General features: G+C 39.5%; 1 protein-coding gene across 1 annotated transcript in view; it reads left to right on the top strand.

Moving 5' to 3' along the window:
* PTGR1 (prostaglandin reductase 1) overlaps positions 1-8,533 on the top strand; it is a 30,687-nt gene extending 22,154 nt beyond the window's left edge. Inside the window, exons 8-10 of the mRNA XM_061426483.1 lie at positions 1,924-2,032; positions 4,370-4,488; positions 8,189-8,533. Of these exons, the coding sequence (XP_061282467.1) occupies positions 1,924-2,032; positions 4,370-4,488; positions 8,189-8,299 (339 nt within the window). The 3' untranslated portion in view covers positions 8,300-8,533. The remainder of the gene's footprint in view (positions 1-1,923; positions 2,033-4,369; positions 4,489-8,188) is intronic.
* The last annotated feature ends 14,072 nt before the right edge of the window (positions 8,534-22,605 follow it).

Below are 22,605 nucleotides of genomic sequence, written 5' to 3'. Positions count from 1 at the left end.
CATTGGAGAAGGAAATGGCAACCCACTCCAGTGTTCTTGCCTGGAGAATCCCAGGGACGGCGGGGCCTGGTGGGCTGCCGTCTATGGGGTCACACAGAGTCGGACACAACTGAAGCAACTTAGCAGCAGTCAGTAATCATATTGAATTTGTCTTCATGTGCTTAGTGGCCATTTGTTTGTCTTCTTTGGAGAAATGTTTGCTTAAATCCTTCACCAACTTTCAGTTGGGTTATCTGTTGAGTTGTCAAAGATTTTTATATATTCTGAATACAAGTCCCTTATCAGATACAGTCAGTGCTCAGTATTCCTGGTTGTTATATTCTACAAAGTTGCTACAGACACTGAACCGTTGATCCAACTGGAAGCATACCCATACATGCACGTATCTTACATGGATTATGATCTTAAGTCCTTCTCATAGCTTCTATTTTATTATTATTTTTTTTTAATTGAGGTTAAAAAGTGTTAAGTAACTTGTCTGAGTCTCTGCCACAACTAATCCTCCCACAGCTGAGATGCCTACCCCATCCAACCAGCCCCTGAACTGGAGCTTCTTGAACCACTTGGCACTGCCCTCTACTGTCTTCATCTTCTGATAATCTCTGCATGAGTTGAAAAAAAAAAGCAGACCCTTGGCCTTTTTTGACCTTAGCTGGGAACTATGTCTGTGAATGACCAGAGAAAGCTCTGAGTATTGATTCTGGAGTTATAAATAAATTTTAGCAAGTAATCTAATTCTCAAATATGGAATATATTAGTATATTTTTAATTAAAATACCTCCTGTATATGGTTTGCAAATATTTTCTCTTATTCTGTAAGTTGCTTTTACCTTTTTTTTTTTTCTTTTACTTTCTTGATGGTATCCTGAAAGCACAAAAGTATTAAATTTTGATGAAGTCCAAATTCTGTTGCTTGGGCTTTTGGTGTCATGTTTAAGAAGCCTTCGCCTTATCCAAGGTCACAAAGGGTTTACTCCTATGTTTTTTTCCCTAAGAGCTTAATTGTTTTAGCTGTTACATTTAGGTCTATAACACATTTTAAGTTACTTTTTGTGTATCCTGTAAGGAAGAAGTCCGATTTCATTCTTTTCTTTGTAGATGCCTACAGTTGTTCTGCACCATTTGTTAAAAAGATGTTTTTTCTCCTGTTGAATTATTTTGGCACTTTTCTCAGAAATCAATTGACAACACTCTCAGTTTAGTACTGTTGATCTGTTTCTGTTCTCACTCTGTCTTGATTAATATAGCTTTGTAGTACGATTAATATAGCTTTGTAGTATGTTTTTGGAGAAGGCAATGGTGCCCCACTCCAGTACTCTTGCCTGGAAAATCCCATGGACGGAGGAGCCTGGTGGGCTGCAGTCCATGGGGTCACTAAGAGTCGGACACGACTGAGCGACTTCTTTGATTTTTCACTTTCATGCATTGGAGAAGGAAGTGGCAACCCACTCCAGTGTTCTTGCCTGGAGAATCCCGGGGACGGGGGAGCCTGGTGGGCTGCTGTCTATGGGGTTGCACAGAGTCAGACACGACTGAAGTGACTTAGCAGTGGCAGCAGCAGCAGCAGTACGTTTTGAGATCGGAAATTATGAGTCCTCCAACTTTGTTCTTTATATGGCTTCTGAGTTATTTTCCCGTACTTCTGGATAAGGGAAATGAGATTATTGAACTGATCAGAAAACCCCAAAATATAAAAAAGCAAAATGTATAAGTTATATAAGTTATGTTCCTACAGTCAAATAAAAATGCCCAGTTTCTAAAAATGTCTTTTTCTAAATTCAGTTTTTAGCCCTGCCGTACTAACTTAATCAGTGTTATTGCTGCTAAAACAAGTATCGTGAAATGATGATTGTGAGTTAATGATTCCCCTGAATTTGGTAGAGTTTATTTAAAGGTTTTGGTTTTTGTTTCCCTGTCTGCTAGGTGGGTGGAGAGTTTTCCAATGTTGCTATCACCCAGATGAAGAAATTTGGAAGAATTGCTATATGTGGGGCCATCTCTGTATACAACAGAACCAGCCCACTTCCCCCAGGTAATGAGTTCATGCACACGATCAGAGGTGTAGAAAGATGGGAGGAAGAGATGATTCACAGATATGGTACAGGCCAGTGACTACTGAAATATTTTAAAAGATTTCCTAATATTCTTGATTAAATGCTATTAACCAAAAATATGTAATTGTGTATATTTGAGCTAAGTCAGCTTATATTGGATTTTGACATAGAGAAAAAACAGGATCTGAAAATATGGACGAAACAGTTATTAAGTTTTAGGTTTTTTACCTACTGTATTCTAAAAAGCTGTAAAAAGTCATGATTTCATTTAGAAATAGAACACATTGGTCTGACTGGTAAAATATTAGAGGTCTTCAGGATACTGGGGATGTGCTGGAGGTTTGGGGATGGGTAGACTTGATGTGGGTACAGGGAAAACGGGCTGCCATTTCCTTCAGACTGTAGTGGGCAGAACTTCCTGGAGCAGCAGAACAGCCAGGCCTCACCACACTGACAATTTCCACTAAAAGGGAAAGGAGTGTCCTTTCTCTACATTCCTAGAATGTCCTTGTTTTGCTTCTCCTCTGCCCTGCCATGCCCTCCGCTCCTGCTTCTCCACTCTTATGCTGAGACCTCCCCCTCCCACCTCCAGGCCCAGGTCTCTTATTGAAGGTGGGGAGATGAATGGGCCAAAGGACCAGAGACTCTTTCCTATTAGTGACAGAAAGTGAAAGTCACTTAGTTGCATCTGACTCTTTGTGACCCCATGGACTACAGAGTCCATGGAATTCTCCAGGCCAGAATACTGGAGTGGGTACCTGTTCCCTTCTCCAGGGGATCTTCCCAACCCAGGGATCGAATCCAGGTCTCCCGAAGTGCAGGTGGATTCTTTACCAGCTGAGCCACAAGGGAAGCATTAGTGATAGACTCAAAACAAAGGCTGATCTTCTGAACACTTCATACAGAACCCCTTTCTGCTACAAGAATTCTGTGCTGTTGAAGAGATTACAGATTTACCTGTGGTCAAAAAAAAAAAAAAAAGAGGAGGGAAAAAAACAAAAAGGAATCATCCAGATCACCATCAGGATCCTAACAACCATAAATAAATGCGTTATTTGTTCTATGATGGGCTTCACTCGTGAGGAAGAAACCTTATAGCTGTGCTAGTTAGCACCTTGGCTGCACTGAGAGAGGTGGGTGGGAGTCGAAGGGTCTGAGGAAGGATCACTTGTAGATTCCCTGTTGGGTTGTGAAAGGTCAAAGGGGACACTCCAAGGCACTGGGGAATCTTATTAGGGACTTTTTTTCCTCCATATTTTTCTAATTGATGCTAAGCTAGAATCCTGGGGAATCCTTCTCCTGCCAATTGAGCAGAGCTCCAGGGTGCATTTTCCTGACCACAGCCAAATATTTTGGATACAGTAACTTGATCTAGCCTTTTGAAATTCATCTGCTCAGACAGGTTATGAGATGTCAGCTGGTATTGTCCATTCCATCTTAAGCAGGTGACATTCTGCCTGCCGGTGATCTCTAGGAACTCTAACATGTTTCACTATTAGGGGAGCTCAGAGACAAGTAATTGTTTCCCCCGGCTTTCATGCCATATTTGTTTTCCGCTCACAATAAAGAAACGACATCCCCAGTAGCGTGGACAATCCCAGGAATAGTATTTCATCCTCTTCCAAGATGAGGAGATGAGGATTCCACTCCTTAACCCAAGAGAAATATAGCTGGGGTGAGTCTTCCAGCTGTGAGTTGTGCTCAGTCCTGTCTATTACCACAAACTTAATGACTTGAAACAACACAAATTTATTCTTACAGTTCTAGAACTCGAAATGGGTTAGCAGGGCTACTTTCCTTCCGAAGGCTCAGATTCCTTGCCTTTTTAAGTTCTCGAGGCCACGTGCATCTCTTAGCTCATGGTCCCTTCTTCCGTCTTCAAAGCCAGCAGCACTGATTCTTCAAATCTCCCTCCATCTCTATGATCTCTGCTTCCATCATCACATATTTTTTTCTCAATTCTAATTTTCCTGTATCCCTTTCTTCCTTACAAGGACTCTCATGTGAGCCCACCTATGTAATGCAGAATAATTTTGCCATCTAAAGCTTCTTAACTTGGTCCTATCTGCAGAGTCCCTTTTGCCACATAAGGTCACATAGTTAAGGCTCTGGGATCTAGGACATGGACGTCTTGGGGCAGTTACTCTGCCTGCACAGAGTGCATATTGATTTTGGGGCAGCCCTGTGGGTCGGGAAGAGTGGAGGACACAGGAGGGAGAGCACTAGGGGAATGCTGACATGCCTTGTACCATGCACATTTTCATCACGGCCACCTCCCTGCATCCTGCGGCTCAAACGTGCCCTCCTCTTCACAGGCCCATCCCCGGAAATCATCATCTTTAAGGAACTCCACTTGCAAGGCTTCGTCGTCTACCGCTGGCAAGGAGAAGTCCGCCAGAAGGCTCTGAGAGACTTGCTGAAGTGGGTCTCAGAGGTGAGGGGCCCCGGAGCCACTGTGACACCAGATGCCCTTCCTGTGGGGGTTGCAGATTTCACTTCCGCTGTGAATATGGGTTCATTGCACTCTCCCCCTTTTATAACAAAACACCTTGAAGTCTTGTCTGCACTCACTGTCTGCAGTTCCTCTCCATTTAAAAAAAAAATTTTTTTTTTTATCTGGGCTGTTAAAGTCTTTATTGAATTTGCTACAATATTGGTTTTTATTTTTTAATATACTGGTTTTTGTTTTTTTTTTTTGGCTGCAAGGCATGTGGAATCTTAACTCCCCAACCAGGGATCAAACCAGCATCATTTGCACTGGCAGGCAACGTCTCAACCACTGGTCCTCCAGGGATGTCCCTCCTCATTCTTTCTTAAACATGCCTGTCGGGTTTTGCACTGTTGCCCTTCCACCAACACTGCTTTTGTCAAGGTTGCCAATGCCCCTCACATGTAAACTCCTGTGGTCAGCTCTTAGCATCACTTGGCTGTAGGGAGTGGTGACAGAGGGCATCACTCTCTCTCCTTGCTTCCCTTGGCTCTTGGTTTTCCTCACTGTATCGGTCCTTCTCAGACTCCTCTACTAGCTTCTTTTCTTCTCTCCAAATTAATAACAGAGCTTTCCAATACATGGTTCCTGGGCCTCTTTTCACCTCTGTCCATACTCTTTTCAGCCCTTAGTTATCTCATCCAGGCTCTTGGCTTTAAATATCACCAATATGCTGCTCGCTCCCAACTATCTGTCTCCAGTCGAGATCTCTTCTCTGATTTCTGGACCGTTCAATAGCTGCACTTGGATGTGTAGCACACTTTTTCATCTCTGTCTTAATGTATTAAAAACCAATTATGTCTTGATTTTTCCTGCCAAACTTGCTTTCTGTGTACAGACTTCACTGTCTCAGTTATGACAATCCTTTCAGTTGCTCAATTCAAAAACCTTGAAATCATCTTTGACTCCTTTCTTTCTCTCATACACATATCTAATCTGTCAGGAAATTCTGGTGTCCCAACTTTGGAAATACATTCAGAATCTGCCCAGTTGCCCCTCCTCCATTCCCACCATCCTTCTAGGCCACCATCTTGTCTAGTCCAGATATTGCAGTGGCCTCTACTCAGCTTTTCCACTTTTTTACCCTGCAGGCAATTCCCAACAGAGTAGCCAGAGTGAGCTTCATACCAAATCATTCTTATGTTCAAAACCCTACAAAACTCTTCATTTCTCTTAGAATAAACCCTGCAAGGCTGGATACTGTCTGGTCTCCATTACCTCTCTAATTTCATTTCTTTTTGTTCATCCCCACACTCCTCCACCTCTCTGTAATTGCTTACTCAATTCTGTCTCACACACACCTTCAAGTTTTTGCTGAAAACTGCCTTCTGAATGAGACAGCCTTGAAAATGACCCTATTTTCAAATTGCAATCCACCTTCACTCATTGATCTTCCTTATCTTACTTTGATCCATAGCAATTATCATCTTTGACATAATATATACTATAACTCATATATTATACTTATCGCCCACCTCCCTTTCACAAGAATGTAACCTCCATGAGGGCATCAGTGTTCACACATTCTGTTTTCTGATGTATCCCCGGCACCTAGAATATTCTGAATCAATATAGGCACTAGATGAATACTGCTGAGTGAATGAGCATTACAGGGGCATGTGTTTGGGCCACAGCTCTTCCAGGTCCGAGAATGCCGTCTTCTCATAGGCACACCTCATAGGTCCTGAGGAGGAGGCCAGCCCCGTTGTCCTATGCTGTGATCATTTACCCACCTAACACCACGTGGAGCTTTAGTCAACAGAAATCTGAATCCCAAGGTGCATTATTTTCATTTCCAAGGAGAAAAGTGGTCCCACACTTTCTAACTTCTGGCTTTATGATTGTCTCCAAATTAAAGAAATAGACTGCTCGTCTGGCAGCCCCTGGAGCTTGGCATCTCTCCCAGTCTAACACTCTTGGAGTGCTGGGCTGGGCTCTTTCCAGGGATCTGGGAAGAGCAGGATGCTTTTAGAGTTCCCAGTGTGTAGCCTCTTTGTCTCTGTTGGTGAAATCAAATATGATCACAGCTGACAACAGACACCACTGTGCCGGTGTCCCTAATGCTTTCTTCTAACGGAGTGAACCTACTAGTTCACTAATTTTGTTCTAACTAACAAGCGAATTGTCTTTCTCTCTCATCTACTTGTTTTTTCTTCTCCCTCCCCCCTTTTGTGTTACAGTAATAATACAGAATAGTAAACCATTCTTTACCTTAGAATAAAGAAAAATTCCAAAGAGAGTACAGAGACTTTCCATATACCCTGTATTCTATATCCTAATTTCCCATATCATTAACATTTTATATTAGCATTCATCCTCTACTTTTTTGTCTTATGGCTGCACCTCATGGCACGTGGGATCTTAGTTCCTTGACCAGAGATTATACCCATGCCCCCTACACTGGAAGTGTGGAGTCTTAACCACTGGACCATTAAGGAAGTCCCTTATCCTCTACTTGTAACCTCTAAAGTTTTGATTATAGCTTTTGACCCTTTCCAGGTTCTTTGGTCCTCAAGTACAGGAATGAGCTAGGGCTTTCTAGTTAGGGATTCAAATCCCAGCTTGCTTACATAGTAGTTGAGGGACCTCAAGCAAATAAGTAAGTTCTTCCATAAATCCATAAAGGATGCTAAACCATCACTGGGATACATTAGGGGAAAATGTAATCAGGTAACTTCAGTTCAGTTCAGTTCAGTCGCTCAGTCGTGTCCGACTCTTTGCGACCCCATGATACGCAGCACGCCAGGCCTCCCTGTCCATCACCAACTCCCGGAGTTCACTCAGACTCACGTCCATTGAGTCAGTGATGCCATCCAGCCATCTCATCCTCTGTTGTCCCCTTCTCCTCCTGCCCCCAATCCCTCCCAGAATCAGACTCTTTTCCAATGAGTCAACTCTTCGCATGAGGTGGCCAAAATACTGGAGTTTCAGCTTTAGCATCATTCCTTCCAAAGAAATCCTAGGGCTGATCTCCTTCAGAATGGACTGGTTGGATCTCCTTGCAGTCCAAGGGACTCTCAAAAGTCGAGGTCTCCATATAAGACATTTTAAATGTGAAAATGTGAGTTAGGTCCATTTAGGAGACTGTGACTTATAGGAGAAATAAAAATCCTTCTTCACTAAATGAACTCTTCACTCCTACACTGCTAAATGAATGTTGAACACATACTGAACAAATCTTGGCTTGAAGGAAAGACAGCTTATTAGACTGTCATGGTATTTACATTTCCTGAACAGGTTCTGTGTCTTCAGGGGTCAAATAGAGGTAACAGCACTGGGTACTGGAGTGATGAACATAGATGATACCCTGGAAGGGTGTGCCCTACTCCTTCCTGCTTCCACCTCTTCTGAGATCATCATTAGAGTTTTCTGTTCAATTTACGTAGAAATTGGTTAACTGCTTCCTTCTGACTTTTTTGTTATTTACTGTGACCTAATGCCTTTTATAAGCTATTATGCATAATCTGTTATATACACTATGTATGTGGATCATGCCCCCCAAATGACTATAAATTCAAAGAGGATAGGCTCTCCTCTTCCTAGTTCAAGTTTCCTATGATGTACTAATTAATTTGGTGCTATAAGGAGAAGAGTGTATCATTTAGAATATGAAACTAATCTATTATATGTTATTGTTTTGATACAGGGTAAAATCCAGTACCATGAACATGTCACTGAAGGATTTGAAAACATGCCAGCTGCATTTATAGGATTGCTAAAAGGAGAGAATCTGGGAAAGGCAATAGTGAAAGCATGAACAAAAATGACACATGGAATCCAGAAATCACCTAGATGATTAGTTTCTTTTAATCATTTAGTAAAATATATACTAACTTCATAATGCATGAACAAAAGTCACTAGTGGAATCTAGAAATCATTTGGATGATTAGCTTCTTTTTAATAATTTAGTAAAATCTGTGCTGTTTTCATAATCTAAAAAACAGTAATTGTAATGTGATTGATCTACCTAATAAAATACATTGAAGTGAAGTCGCTCAGTCGTGTCTGACTCTTTGCGACCCTGTGGACTGTAGCCTACCAGACTCCTCTGTCCATGGGATTCTCCAGGCAAGAATACTGGAGTGGGTTGCCATTTCCTTCTTCAGGGGATCTTCCAGACCCAGGGATCAAACTTGGGTCACCCGCATTGGAGGCAGATGCTTTAACCTCTGAGCCACCAGAGAAGCGAAAATACATTGAAGTGGTATATGATTAGCAAGAGAATGAAATTTTCATACTGAACAATGGCCAGTTGAACTTAACTGCCTGCTGTAGTTCCTTCTGGAGTATTATAGAAAATAATGGCTCTGGAGTCCAAAAGTTTCCTGCCTTTGTAACCATAAACTTCTGATCTTTAATCTGTGAAGTGCAGACAAAAATGTCTGCTTCACATACATATCATATATTTATTTAGACCACCTGCATAATGTGTGGCATATATTAGGTACTCAATAAGTACCTCCCTGCAGAAATGTAATGAATTTGAAGTCAAGATTACCACTGCTATGGCTGATGGTTACACAAGGAGAAATAATCATTGCTGATGTACAAGGGTCTCAGGGCAGCCTCCACTGGTCCTCCATAGGTGGGTCTAACACGACAGACCAAGAAAGGAATTTATCACTCACAGCAGCTACAAAAACAGTAACACATAGGAATCTTTATAAGCCTACGAAAATGTGAGATTATTCTGAGTAAAGTTTTAAAACATCACTGAGGAACACAAAAGACTGAACATGGCAAGGTTACCTAGTTCTTGGACTCGACGGTTTAGTCATCAGGAAAATGTCAATTCTGTTAACTGATTCTGCCACCAAATAGAGGAGGGATTAAATTGTAGTACAACGAAAAAACGAGAGAAAAAAGTGTGTGTGTGTGTGTGCATGTATAAAACCTCCGGTGAGAGGTAATAAATACGATTATATGGTTCATCCCCAGGGAAGACAAATGAGGTGTGCCTAAAGGATGGGGATAAGAGAAAAACTATAATATATGCCCTTTGGAACTTTTTGAATTCTGAATCTACTGAAATTATTTATTCAATATTTACAAATACAATTTAAAAAGTTCTGCCTTTTTGTGTCCTCTTTCCACATGGGAGAAATTAAACATATATACGAGAGGTGTCACCCCTAAGACTGGGTGCCCCCTCATGTTTTTACCTCTCAAACTTGTCTATACAGAGCCTCCAGCAAATGTGCCCCCTCCAGGTGAAGGTCCCTGAGCCCACCCTGTGTCACGTGGAGGGTTTTACTTTAGGGCTTCAATCCCAGTAGTTTGTGACTCGGTATCTGACTCTCCCAACTTGGGGCAGCAGTTTACCCCATGACCTCAGGTCTCTGCTGCATCTCAAAGGGTTGTTTTTTTATGCTCAATGTTTTCATTGTTAGGACAGACTGATGATACTAGATCAGAAACCTGATGTCGAGTATATGTGTGTATGTGTATACACACACATTTCCCTAAAATTTAAAATATCCTGGGCTTCCCTGGTGGCTCAGATGGTTAAGAATCTGCCTGCAGTACAGGAGACCTAGGTTCAATCCCTGGGTTGGGAAGATCCCCTGGAGAAGGGAATGGCAACCTATTCCAGTATTCTTGTATGGGAAATCCCACAGAGGAGCTTGGTGGGTGACAGTACATGGGGTCGCAAAGAATTGGACACAACTGAGTGACTAACACTTTTACTTTCAGGCAGCTCTTATGCATTCCTTACAGTGCTCTGGGGACACCTTGGCACCAAACTGGGACCCATGGTTCTAAGCTCTTTTCAGGCCAGTGTTTTGAAAACTTTGTATAATGTTCCAGGTCTTGCTTTCCTTACCTCTGAGACCTTGGAGGCTGTATGTTCCAGATGGCATAACGAGCAAATGTTGGAAAGAAACTGTTGAGGCCTGACTGGAAAATAAACTTTTACTGAGTTACAGCACTCTGATTCGTTGGGCTGTGTGGCGAGCACTGCGTTCTCCAACTCTGTACTATTCAGTATGGTAGCCGCTGAAAGCCACTGTGTACTGGAAACATGCACAGTGCCATATTTCAAGGTTCAAAAAACTGAGGCAGAGTGAGTATTTTTCCATTAAACACAACTTTATTGTTTTGGTAGAACTACAATTCACTTCGACTGTTGCACAGCGTAGGATGTTGCTGTTGTACTGTAATGTTTGTACAGGAACGTGCATAATTTCTAGGTATCACAGATAAACACTCCACCAATCTAGTTATCAACAGACTTGACTCAGTTCAGACGATTTTTTTCTATGCACTGAAGTAACATCACAGAAGTGTTTACTTGGATATTTTATGTAGATAGTACAAGTGAGAGCACACCTATACACACAGCACAAGTTACAGCGACATCTATATGTAAACCATAGTCATATGTTGAGATACTACTATTTTCGTTGCAATATAATAAAATTACTTCCTAGATTAAAAAACATGGAAAAATATTTAATTTTAATGAAGGCATATTACTGAGGCAGAATTCAGTGCAATACAGAAGCTAGTACCACAACTAGTACAGCAAAGAAAACCAGAGTGCAAGAAGCTACAGCACACATTCCATGATGAGTAGCAACTGCAACTCACTGCAGGCACGGCAAAATGAGAAGGCTGTTGTACACAAGTGTTCAATACAGTAGACACTACATAAGACAGCAGCTAATAGTTATGCCATTTTTTAGCAACGCTCTAGTAATAAGTATTTTCCTAATAGTGAAAGAAGAATCCATGAAGTCTTATGAAACAAGAATTACATTTCCATCAAAACAATAAAACAATTTTTAACAGGATTTTGAGTTTATACTTGGCCAACTATAAGATGATTTGAATACTTGTGCACATGCGTGTACACACACACAAATCTCAGATGGAGAGAAGATAGAAGGAATTACCATTTTAGTTATGGTAATCTAACTAGAAAATTATGAGGAAGACTTAGAAGGACACGTACAAATTGAAAATTTTAACTAACCCTTTAATTAAGTTTGCTCCTAGAATACAAGAAGCTTCTCATAATATCAAAGATCATTTGGCTCAAAATTAGAAAAATTCAAGTACTTAGCTTTAGGTGTGTAATGTAAGACACTGCCAAATGAAAACGTTGAGTACATTCTGTCTCAACATCCAAATTTACAAAGAAATGTCAATTCATTGCCTAAAAACTCAAACTCATGACATGTTTTTTGACATTTTAAACGTGACAAAGAAGAATTTCAGCAAGAGACAGAAAAATTAGTTTCTTTCATAAAGATAAGACTGAAATTATGTTAGGTCCAAAGATATTGGAACTCTAAAACAAGAGAATGGTATTTCCGCTCACTGCTTTGTTTCACTATATGATAGCTACTGCAAATATCTGTTCAGTTTTCCAAAGCAGACTTCGGGAGTCATGAATAGATGTTAAAATTCTTCAGTACATATGTAAAATGATGTAATCACTGCTAGTTTACGAAAATGTTGAAAATAATGTTTTAATGATCTTGTGTTCTTTACCAATGTTCCTTGGTTGAGTTATAAAAGAATTTTACAAAAATTTCCTCTTCTGGGAATTTCAATTTAAGATCTTTCTTGAATGAAAAGGAATGCTTGCAAAATATTCAATAATCAAAGACAAAAAGTGGCAGGATCACACTGAATATGCTGCTGCTGCTGCTAAGTCACTTCAGTTGTGTCCGACTCTGTGTGACCCCATAGACGGCAGCCACCAGGCTCCCCCATCCCTGGGATTCTCCAGGCAAGAACACTGGAGTGGGTTGCCATTTCCTTCTCCAATGCATGAAAGTGAAAAGTGAAAGTGAAGTTGCTCAGTCGTATCCGACTCCCAGCGACCCCATGGACTGCAGCCTACCAGGCTCCTCCATCCATGGGATTTTCCAGGCAAGAGTACTGGAGTGGGATGTCACTGCCTTCTCCGGCTTGGATGAGAAAAATTAGTTAAAATTGAAACACTTCATAATATAAACAAAAAATAATGACTTTACACACTTTTCTAATATGAGTCAACCTGCAGAGTTTCAAAGTAATCAACAGCATTGTATAATTTGGCTGCAAAACATTTAAGAAAAATGTGAAAAATGGTTGATACTGATAAATTTAATTTTGTTTCCAGTTATGTAATACTTAATTGAATGTGATGTTAATAACAGAATTGACAGAAGAGTTGATTTAAACAGATACTGCTTTGAAGCTGATACCCTTTTATTCAAAACCACATCAATTCTTCTAATAAAATATGACAAATCTTGTCAATGTGGATGCAAATATCGAAGGAAAATAATTTTCTAACACTTAAAAACTTTAGCTATATCTAGACTAATAACACAGAACATTTGGAAGAACTATGTGCATCTACTTTTCAACTCTAAGTTTTATCAATATGGATAGAGTATGAATTAAGATATGCTGCAACTGTAACAAATGGGTTTTGGACACAGCACAAAAAATAATATAGAATAGCTCACGAATAATTTTTTATACTGATTATATGTTAATTTTAAGATTATGGACATACTGGGTGAAACAAAATATATTATTCACCTATCTTCTCTTACCTTTTTAAAGTGGCTACTACAAAATCTGAAATGTGCAGTTAGGGCAAATTTTGGACAAAAGATACAAAGAGATCAAAAGAGCCATCTGCCACTTCTGAAGAGCCCAGAGCAAAAGCAGCATGCTGTGCATGCCCTCTGCACATAACACTGCCTAAGGGGTTGGGAAACCACATAACCCACCCCTCTGGCCTGACCCCTGGACAACCCTACCCTCACTCCATATAAGGAAGAAGCTCACCTCTCCAGGGGCGCAAGCAAGCAAGGGAACCTGTTGTTTGTTCTCGAACCTCCCTGCAACAACAGGGGCCCCAAGAAAGCCTTGCCTGAAAAAAATCTGATATTATTATGTGGCTCACATTCTATTAGTGGACAGTGTGCTGCACTAACTGAAACACCTTCCCTGTGGCTTTTTAGGGCCCTGTTCTTAAATGTGAATAGTCAAAAGATAACCAGAGATTTGAGGAAAGCCTCCAAGGTGAAAGAGAAAAACAGATAAAAATAACTCAGAGGAAAGATAATACATGGAGCCGAGTAACACTAAAAGATACCATATTAGCATCCTCAGAGAAACGAGTATTTCACTTATGAAATAGAGTATGATTAAAAAATAAAAGAGCAGAGTCAAAAATGTACTTGGAAACATAAAAATAACAACAGAAACAAAACACTCAAAACATTTAGTAGTAGAGTTGGAAGATAAAAGTTGACAAACAACTTTCAGAGAGCAGGATAAAAACTGAAGACATGGAGGGAGTGATGTCAGGGAAGATGGAGCAGTAAGAAGCGCCAGGAATCCATCTCTATCTAGACAACAACTGTACTGACAGAAGTACATAAAGTGAGCTAGTTTGGAATGCAGGACTCTGTTTTAAGGATTTCAATGTCCAGAGGAAACCTTAACTGGTAAACCGAAACTAAGAGCGGAGGATTCCAGCCTTTCAGTAGCAGCTACCACCCCACAATCAGCCAGCCCAAACACTGGACTTGCTGGAACCAAGATGGGCAATAAAGACCTTTTTCTCCAAATACGAGTCTGAGGTCCTGATTGTGGATGATCGCTTCTGATCATAAGGAAAGAAAAGATACATAGGTGAATGGCCATTCTTCCACCCCCACCCCACTGCCACTGGCTTAAGATGATTCCCAGGGGATTTAAATGGACAACAGAACACCTGGTTTTTGGACTAATGCTGAAGCTCCAATACTATGGCCACCTAATGTGAAGAGCTGACCCACTGGAAGAGACCCTGATGCTGGGCAAAAAGAGAATGGGGCAGCAGAGGATGACAGTTGGATGGCATCACTGACACAATGGGCATGAATCTGGGCAAACTCAGGGAGGAGAGAGGAGCCTGGTGTGCTGCAGTTCATGGGGTCGCGAAGAATCGGACATAACTTAGCGACTGAGTAACATCAAAAAGGAAAAAAAAAAAGCCTGTATGTGAGAATTTAGAAAGCCATTGCCTCTGCCCAGGAAAAGATGGGCTCAGAAAAGACCTGAGAAAAGTTGAGGCTTTCACCACAGACTGATCCCTAGCACGGAAATACCCTAAAACAATTTTAAAAATTCTGAGGAAGGGGAGAACTTGATTTCCAGAGCTACCTACACTTTAGTACTCACGCCACTTATCCATGGTTTTGCTTTGTGCAGTTTAATAGCTGTCAACTACAGCCCAAAAATTAAATGTATAATTCCAGAAATAAGCAATTCATAAGTTTTAAAATTGCATGCCATTCTCAATAGCGTGATGAAATCTCATATCATCCTGCTGTGTCCTGCCGGGGACCCAACCATCAATACCTTCTACTCCTGACATCCACTCCTGAACTATGACAACACTGTCATAGTTCAATGATCCAAGAATATCCAAGGCAGATGACCCTTCTGACAGCATCCAAAGGTTAATAGCAGCCTAAATGCTTTGTCACGTTGCCTATGTTCTTCATTATACTACATTACATAGGAGGCATTTTATCATTTTTGTTAGAGGAACCACTAATCAAAACTACCCACCCTGGCCAGGTACCATAGTAACCATTTGGATGAGTTGTTTTACAACAGGAGGTCCTGGTAAAGACCAAGATACTAACAAGCTACCACCAAGCAGAAAAATTCAGTAAAAGTCAAAAGGAGACAGGAGACACCAGTCCAAATGTCCTCCCAACCTCCCAGAATCCTTCGTGCTGGAATTCATTTTGGCTGAGTGATGCGCACACCCCCAGGAAGTACCTTGAGTCAGAATGATTGGCCAGAGACAACCCGGAAACTAATCTCATCACCACAAAACCCAAGCCTGTGAGCCACATGATCAGAACATCATCATCATGATAAAAAGAATGAGTACAGTATTACAAGACATTTTGTGAGAGAAGCCACATTCACAAAATTTTTATTACAGTGTAATAACCACTTTTATTATTTTGTTGTACCTAAACTTTATCATAGATGTGTATGTATAGGAAAAACAAATAGACTGATGCCCAAGATCCTTTGGTCTTACCTGTAACCAATTTCTTTTGAATTCCAAATACCACTGCCAATTGTATCTAGAAGCCTATGGATGTTATCTATTGGGTTAGGCTATAACATAGCCTATAATGAGTGTTCTTGGATCTGTTTTACCAGCCACAGCCATACTAGTTCAACCTTGTTCTTTTTGCAAAATACGTACCTTTTAGAAACTAACACAACAGTGTAAAGCAACTATACTCCAACAAAAACTAATTTTAAAAAAGGGACTTCCCTGGTGCTCCAGTGGTGAAGACTTCATGCTCCCAATACAGGGGGCCTGGATTTGATCCTTGGTCAGGGAACTAAGATTCCACATATCATAACAAAGAGCCCATGTGCTACAACTAAGACCAAGCACAACCTAAATAAAGTTTAAAAAATTAATTAAAACTATGTACCATTTTATTCTTTAAATGCTGCTTTTATGTGGGTGCAAGCTTGCTCTAAGTAAGACATAGCTATAGACTCTAATATGATTCAAGAAAAGGCAAAGTCATTATGTGACAACTTAAGAGCAAAGCAAGGTAAAGGATCTAAAGGTTGACAGTTTAAAGCCAGCAAAGCATGGTTTGAGAATTTCAGAAAGTGGTTTGGCCTAAAAAAAAACGTCAAGATAACAGGAGAAACAGCTTCTGCCAACCAAGAGGCAGCAGATCTTTCCAGATGCCACTAAGAAAAAATCACCGAGAAAGTGTGTCTGCCTAAACAGGCTTTTTAATGTAGGAGTAAGTGCCCTATTCTGGAAAAAAACAAAAAAGCCACAAAGGACACTTTGGTAAGGAAAAAAAGCAAGCCCCAGGATTTAAGAAAGCTAACTCTCCTATCTATGTAAATGCAGTCAAGCTTATGATCAGTCTGCCCTTAACTATGAAGCTGCTAACACTAAGTCTTGAAGGAAAAAGACACCAGCCGTGACAAGAATGCTTTTTCTGGACTGGTTACATTGGTGCTTTATTCCTGAAGTCAGGAAGAACTCTGTCAATAAAGGATTGCAATTTAAAATTCTTTTTAATACTGGACAATGTCTCTGGCCACCCAGATCCCCATGAGTTCAACAACGAAGGTGTCAAAGTGGTCTACCTGCCCTCAAAACAACATCTCTAATTCAGCCCTTCGAGCAGGGTGTCATATGGACCTTTAAGGCTCATTCCACATGGTACTCTATGGAAAGGATTGTTGGCAATATGGAAGAGAACCTAGACAGAGAGGACATCATGACAGTCTGGAAGGATTACACCACTGAAGATGCCATCATTGTTAAAGATAAAGCATCATTGTTAAAGATAAAGCTATGAAAGCCATCAAGCCGAAAACAATAAATTCCTGCTGGAGCAAACTGCTGTCCAGATGTACATGATCTCATAGAACTTACGACAGAGCCAACCAAGGAAATGATGAAAGAGACTAGGGGTATGGCAAAAAGGTGGGGGGGTGAAAGGTTTCAAGATAAAATCTCGGGGAAATTTAAGAGCTAAAAGACACCACACCAGAGGAATTAACAGAAAATGACTTGATGGGAGATGGGTGTTTCTGATGGATCCAGGTACCTTCTGGAAAGGATTCACTATTCTAGATGCCACTAAGAATATTTGTTATGCATGAAAATGAAATTGTTAGTCATTCGGTTGTGTTCGACTCTTTGTGATCCCATGGACTGTAGCCCACCTTCCAGGATCCTCTGTCCATGGAATTTTCCAGGTAAGAATACTGGAGTGCGTTGCCGTTCCCTTCTTCTGGAGATCTTTCTGACCCAGGGATCAAGCCCAGGTCTCCTGCACTGGAGGCAGATTCTTTACCATCTGAGCCAGCAGGGAACCCTCATGTGATGCATGGGACGAGGCCAAAATACCAACATGAACAACAGCTGGAAGAAGTTGATTTCAACCCTCATGGGTGACTATGAGGGGCTCAAGACTTCAGTGGAGGAACTGCAGATGTGGTGGAAACAGAAGAGAACTAGAAGTAGAGATGGATCCTCAAAATGTGGCTGTATTGCTGCAATTTTAAAACTTTAATGGATGAAGAGTTGCTTCTTCTGGATGAGTAAAGAAAATGGTTTCTTGAGATGGAATCTACTCCTGGTGAAGACAGTTGAAAGGACAACAAAGAACTTAGAATATCATGTATATATAAAGTTACTTGATAAAGCAGCAACAAGGTTTGAAAGAACTGACTCCAATTTTGAAAGCTCTGCTGCTGCTAAGTCATTTCAGTCGTGTCTGACTCTCTGTGACCCCATAGACGGCAGCCCACCAGGCTCCCCCGTCCCTGGGATTCTCCAGGCAAGAACACTGGAGTGGGTTGCCATTTCCTTCTCCAGTGCATGAAAGTGAAAAGTGAAAGGGAAGTCGCTCAGTTGCGTCTGACTCTTAGCGACCCCATGGACTGTAGCCCACCAGGCTCCTCCATCCATGGGACTTTCCAGGCAAGAGTACTGGAGTGGGGTGCCACTGAAAGCTCTAGTGTGGTGTAAAATGTTATCAAATAGCACTGAGACTGAGTGCTACCAAGAAACTGTTCATGAAAAGGAAAGTCAAGTGATGCAGCAAACTTCAGTGCTGTCTTATTTTAAGAAATTGCCACAGCCATCCCAACCCAACAACCACTACCCTGATCAGTCAGCACCTAAAAACAAAGCAAGACCCTCCACCAGCAAAAAGATTATGATTTGCTAAAGGCTCAGATGTATATTTTTTAGCAACAAAGTGTTTTTTAAACTGAGCATGCACAATTGTTTTTTTAGACATAATGGTATCACATAATTGTTAATAATAGGCTACAGTAGAGTGTAAACATAACTTTTATATGCACTGGCAAACTAAAAATTCCTGTGAACCAATTTAGGTAATATTTGCTTTATTATAGCAGTCTGGAAGTGAACCCACAATTATCTCCAAGGTATGCTTGTAAACACAAAAATACAAAAATCTAGACAAATTATAATCAAATTGTCAAAACCCAAAGACAAAGAATCCTGAAAGAAGCAAGAAGAAAAACTTATTTTATAAAAAGGAACCTCAATGAAACTATCTGATTTCTTCTCAGAGACCTTGGAGACCAGAAGTGGGTGGGTTGATTTAGTTAAAGTGCATAAAGGAAAAAAAAAAAAAAAAAAACCCACAGTTCGTTGAGGATTTTGTATCTAGCAAATCTATCAAAAAATGAGAGAAAATTTACTCAACTAGGGAATAGAAGGAGATTATCTCAACATAACAAATTTCATTAAGGAAAAGAACACAACTAGCATCATACTCAATGGTAAAAAATAGAAACCTGTTCCTCTAACATTAGTAATAAGACAAGGATACCTCCTTTAGCCACTTCTACTCAACACAGTACTTGGGTGCTAGCCACAGCAATCAAGCAAAATAAAGAAATAAAAACCATCCAACTTAGGAAGAAAGAAATAATATCTCTTTTCACAGACATCATCCCATATGTGGAAAACTCTAAACATCACATAGACACACCAACACACACACACAAAATTGTTAGAACTAATAAGCAAATACAGCAAAAGTGATAGAATATAAAACCAAAATTAAAAAATAAGCTGCATTTCTATACAGTAACTGAAAATCCAGAAAAGAAATTAAGAAAGCAATTCCATTTACACTATCATTAAAAATAAAAAAATACTACGGAATGAACTTAACCAAGTAAGTAAAAGACTTGAATACTGGAAACTACAAAACACTGCTGAAAAATCAGTTGACACACATAAATGGAAATACATCTCATATTTATGGGCCTGAAGACTTAATGTGTTAAAATATTTATACTATTCCAAGTGATTTTTTTACAGAAACAAGGGAAACCACCCACAAATTCATATGGAATCTTAACCCCCAAATAGCCAAAATAATTTTAAGAAAGAAGAAAAATGCTAGCGTTTTTTTCACATGTCCTGATTGCCAAGTGTATGACAAAGCTCCAATAACTAAAACAGTATGGTACTGGCATAAAGACGTATAGACCAATGGAATACAGAGCCCAGAAATGCACTAGTACTTATGACCAAATGATTTTCAACAGGAGTACAAAGACTACACAACGTGGAAACAAATGGTGCTTGGAAAACCGAATACCTCAAGACAAAAGGATGAAGATGGACCCTTAGCTTATACCACACACAAACATTAACTCAAAATGGATTAAAGATCTAAACATAAGATCTGAAGCTATAAAAGTCCTAAAAGAAAATACAGGGGGAAAATTTCATGACACTGGGTCTAGCAATGATTTCTTGGCTATGACACCAGAAGCACAAGCAAAATTAAAGCAAAAACAGGCAAATGGACTATATCAAACCTAAAAAACTTCAGCATAGCAAAGAAAACAATAAAAACAATGAAAAAGAGTGGAACAGGAAATGAAATTTTTCATTTAAAAAATGGGCAAATGACTTTGGAACAGACATTTCTCTAAAGAAGACATACAAATGTCTAACAGGCATATAAAAAGATGTTCAACATCACCAATCATCAGAGAAATGCAAATCTAAACTCCAAGATACCATCTCACAACCATTAGGATGGCCACTATCAAAAATACAGAAAATGGTAAGTGTTGCAAGGATGTGGAGAAAGAGGAACCCTTTAAGCACTGTTGCTAAGAGTCTGAAATGGGTGCAACTGCAATAGAAAACAGCAGGAAAGTTCCTTAAATAATTAAAAACAGAACTATCATGATTTAGCAATCTTGCTTCTGAGTATATAAAGAGAAGGCTGGAAATAGATATACCTGCACATCCATGTTCATTGCAGCATTATTCACAATAGTCAAAGAGGTAGAAGCAATTTAAATGTGTACTGATGGATGAATGGATAAACAGAATGTGGCATACACATACAATGGGAAATTACTCATCCTTAAAAAAAGAAGGAAATCCTGTCATACACTAAGACATGGATGAACCATCTAGTGATTCCACTTCTAGGTATATATCTCAAAGAATTAAATGCAGGGACTCAAACAATATTTGCAAACCACTGTTCATAGCAGTGTTATTAATTAACAGCCAAAAGATGGCAACAACCTAAATGACCACTGAAAGATGAATGCATAAGCAAATATGTGGTATATTTACAAAAGAATACTATTTAGCATTAAAATAATGAAAAGAAAATGAAATTCTGACACATGCTATAACATGAACCTTAGAAAGATGCTAAGTGAAACAAGTCAGACACAAAAGGACAGTATTGAATGATTGCTTTTATACGAAGTGTTTAGAATAGTCAAATTCATAGACAGAAAGTAGAATGGTAGTTACCAAGGGCTTGGGGGAGGGGAGAATGAGGAGTTACTGGTTAACAAGTGAATTTCAGTTAGGGACGATGGAAAAGTTCTAGAGATGTATGGTGGGAAAGAACATGAACATACTTAATGCCACTAAATTATACATCTCAGAAGAGTTAAAACGGTCAATTTTATGTTATATATATTTACCACATTAGAAAAAAATTCTAAAATAAAGTAAATAAAAGTGAATTCATTGACAAGAGAAGCCTTGTCTTGTCCTGAGACTACAAAGAAATTTCTTCACTAGAAACTCATAAAGAGGAAACATTTTTAAATATAAGTTCTTCATTTTAAAATAAAATGGGTAACAGATAAAGAGCATGACACAGGTTAATAAAAAAAATTCTATAAGGAATCAAAAGACGTTTAAAACCTTTTGACTGTTTGATATAACTCCAAAATGAATTTAAGTATTTAGATAATAGGCCAGATTAAATATCCTTAGGCAACCTTATATAAACAATTACTGAAACCAAGCTTTTGATAAAAGCTGTACAGGAGGATTTGAGGTTGCCTTCTGTGGCTAGTACATGGTATTTAGAAAGCTCATACTAGATAAAGGACTTATTGTAGAATAAAAAGATCTGTAAGTTAATAACAACTTAATTTTTTAAGTGGGCAACATATTTCACCAAAGAAGGTACATGAACAGCTAAAGAACATATGAAAAGATCCTCAGTACCATTAGCCCCAAAGAGATACCACTTCAATCACTGTATTAGCTGTAATAAAAATTTTTTAAAAGATGAACAATTAACAAGGGTTGGTGAGGATATAACCTCATCAGGAACCCTCACACACTGAAGTCCAGAATATAAAATAATGCAGTCACTTTGGAAAACAACTTGGCAACTTCTTAAAATGGTTAAAACAAAAATTTACCATATAATCCAGCAACTCAGGCATCTAAGAAAAGTGAAAACATTATGTCCACACAAAGACCTGCACGCTAATGTTCAAAGCAGCATTATTTTTCACAGCCCCAGATGGGAAACAACCCACATGTCCTTCAACTGGTGAATGTACAAAATATGGCACATCCATCCAACCAGCTATTATTTGACAATAAAAAGGATTAAAATGCTACAACACACATGAATTTAGAAAATAACATGGATGAAAATAGAAAATAACATTAGACACAAGTTACTGAACAACTAAAAAAGACCACGTATGATTACGTGTATATAAAATGTTCAGAAAAGACAACTCTACAGAGACAGAGAGTAGACTGATTAGTGGTTACCTGGGATCAGGGTGGGAATGGGATTACTGCAAATGGGTGTGAGGGATCTTATGACGGTGCTAAAATGTTCTAAAGACAGACTGTGCTGCCAACTGTACAGTTCACTGAATTTGTTAAAACTCACTGAATTATACACTTGAATGACTTCTACAATATGCAATTTATATCTCAATAAAACTATAAAAAAAACCCAAAATACAGGTTTATGTTTCAGACTCCCAACTGGTACAGCTATAAAGCATCCTCTTATGGATGCTGGGGAAAGTAACAAGTAAACATCCTGGAACAAGCCTCTTCTCAAGATTTTTACATATTTAATTCTCTCTACAGATTGCATCTTTCCAGAAAACAAATCAGGATTTTCATCTTTTCACAGAAAAATTTCAACTGGGGTGAATAACTCTGATAAGCCATATTCCTTCCATGTCTAGAATGTCTCTGGCTG

The sequence above is a fragment of the Bos javanicus genome, chromosome 8, assembly GCF_032452875.1.
Source record: "Bos javanicus breed banteng chromosome 8, ARS-OSU_banteng_1.0, whole genome shotgun sequence".
Lineage (NCBI taxonomy): Eukaryota > Metazoa > Chordata > Mammalia > Artiodactyla > Bovidae > Bos > Bos javanicus.
This window is presented reverse-complemented; position numbering and strand designations above follow the sequence as displayed.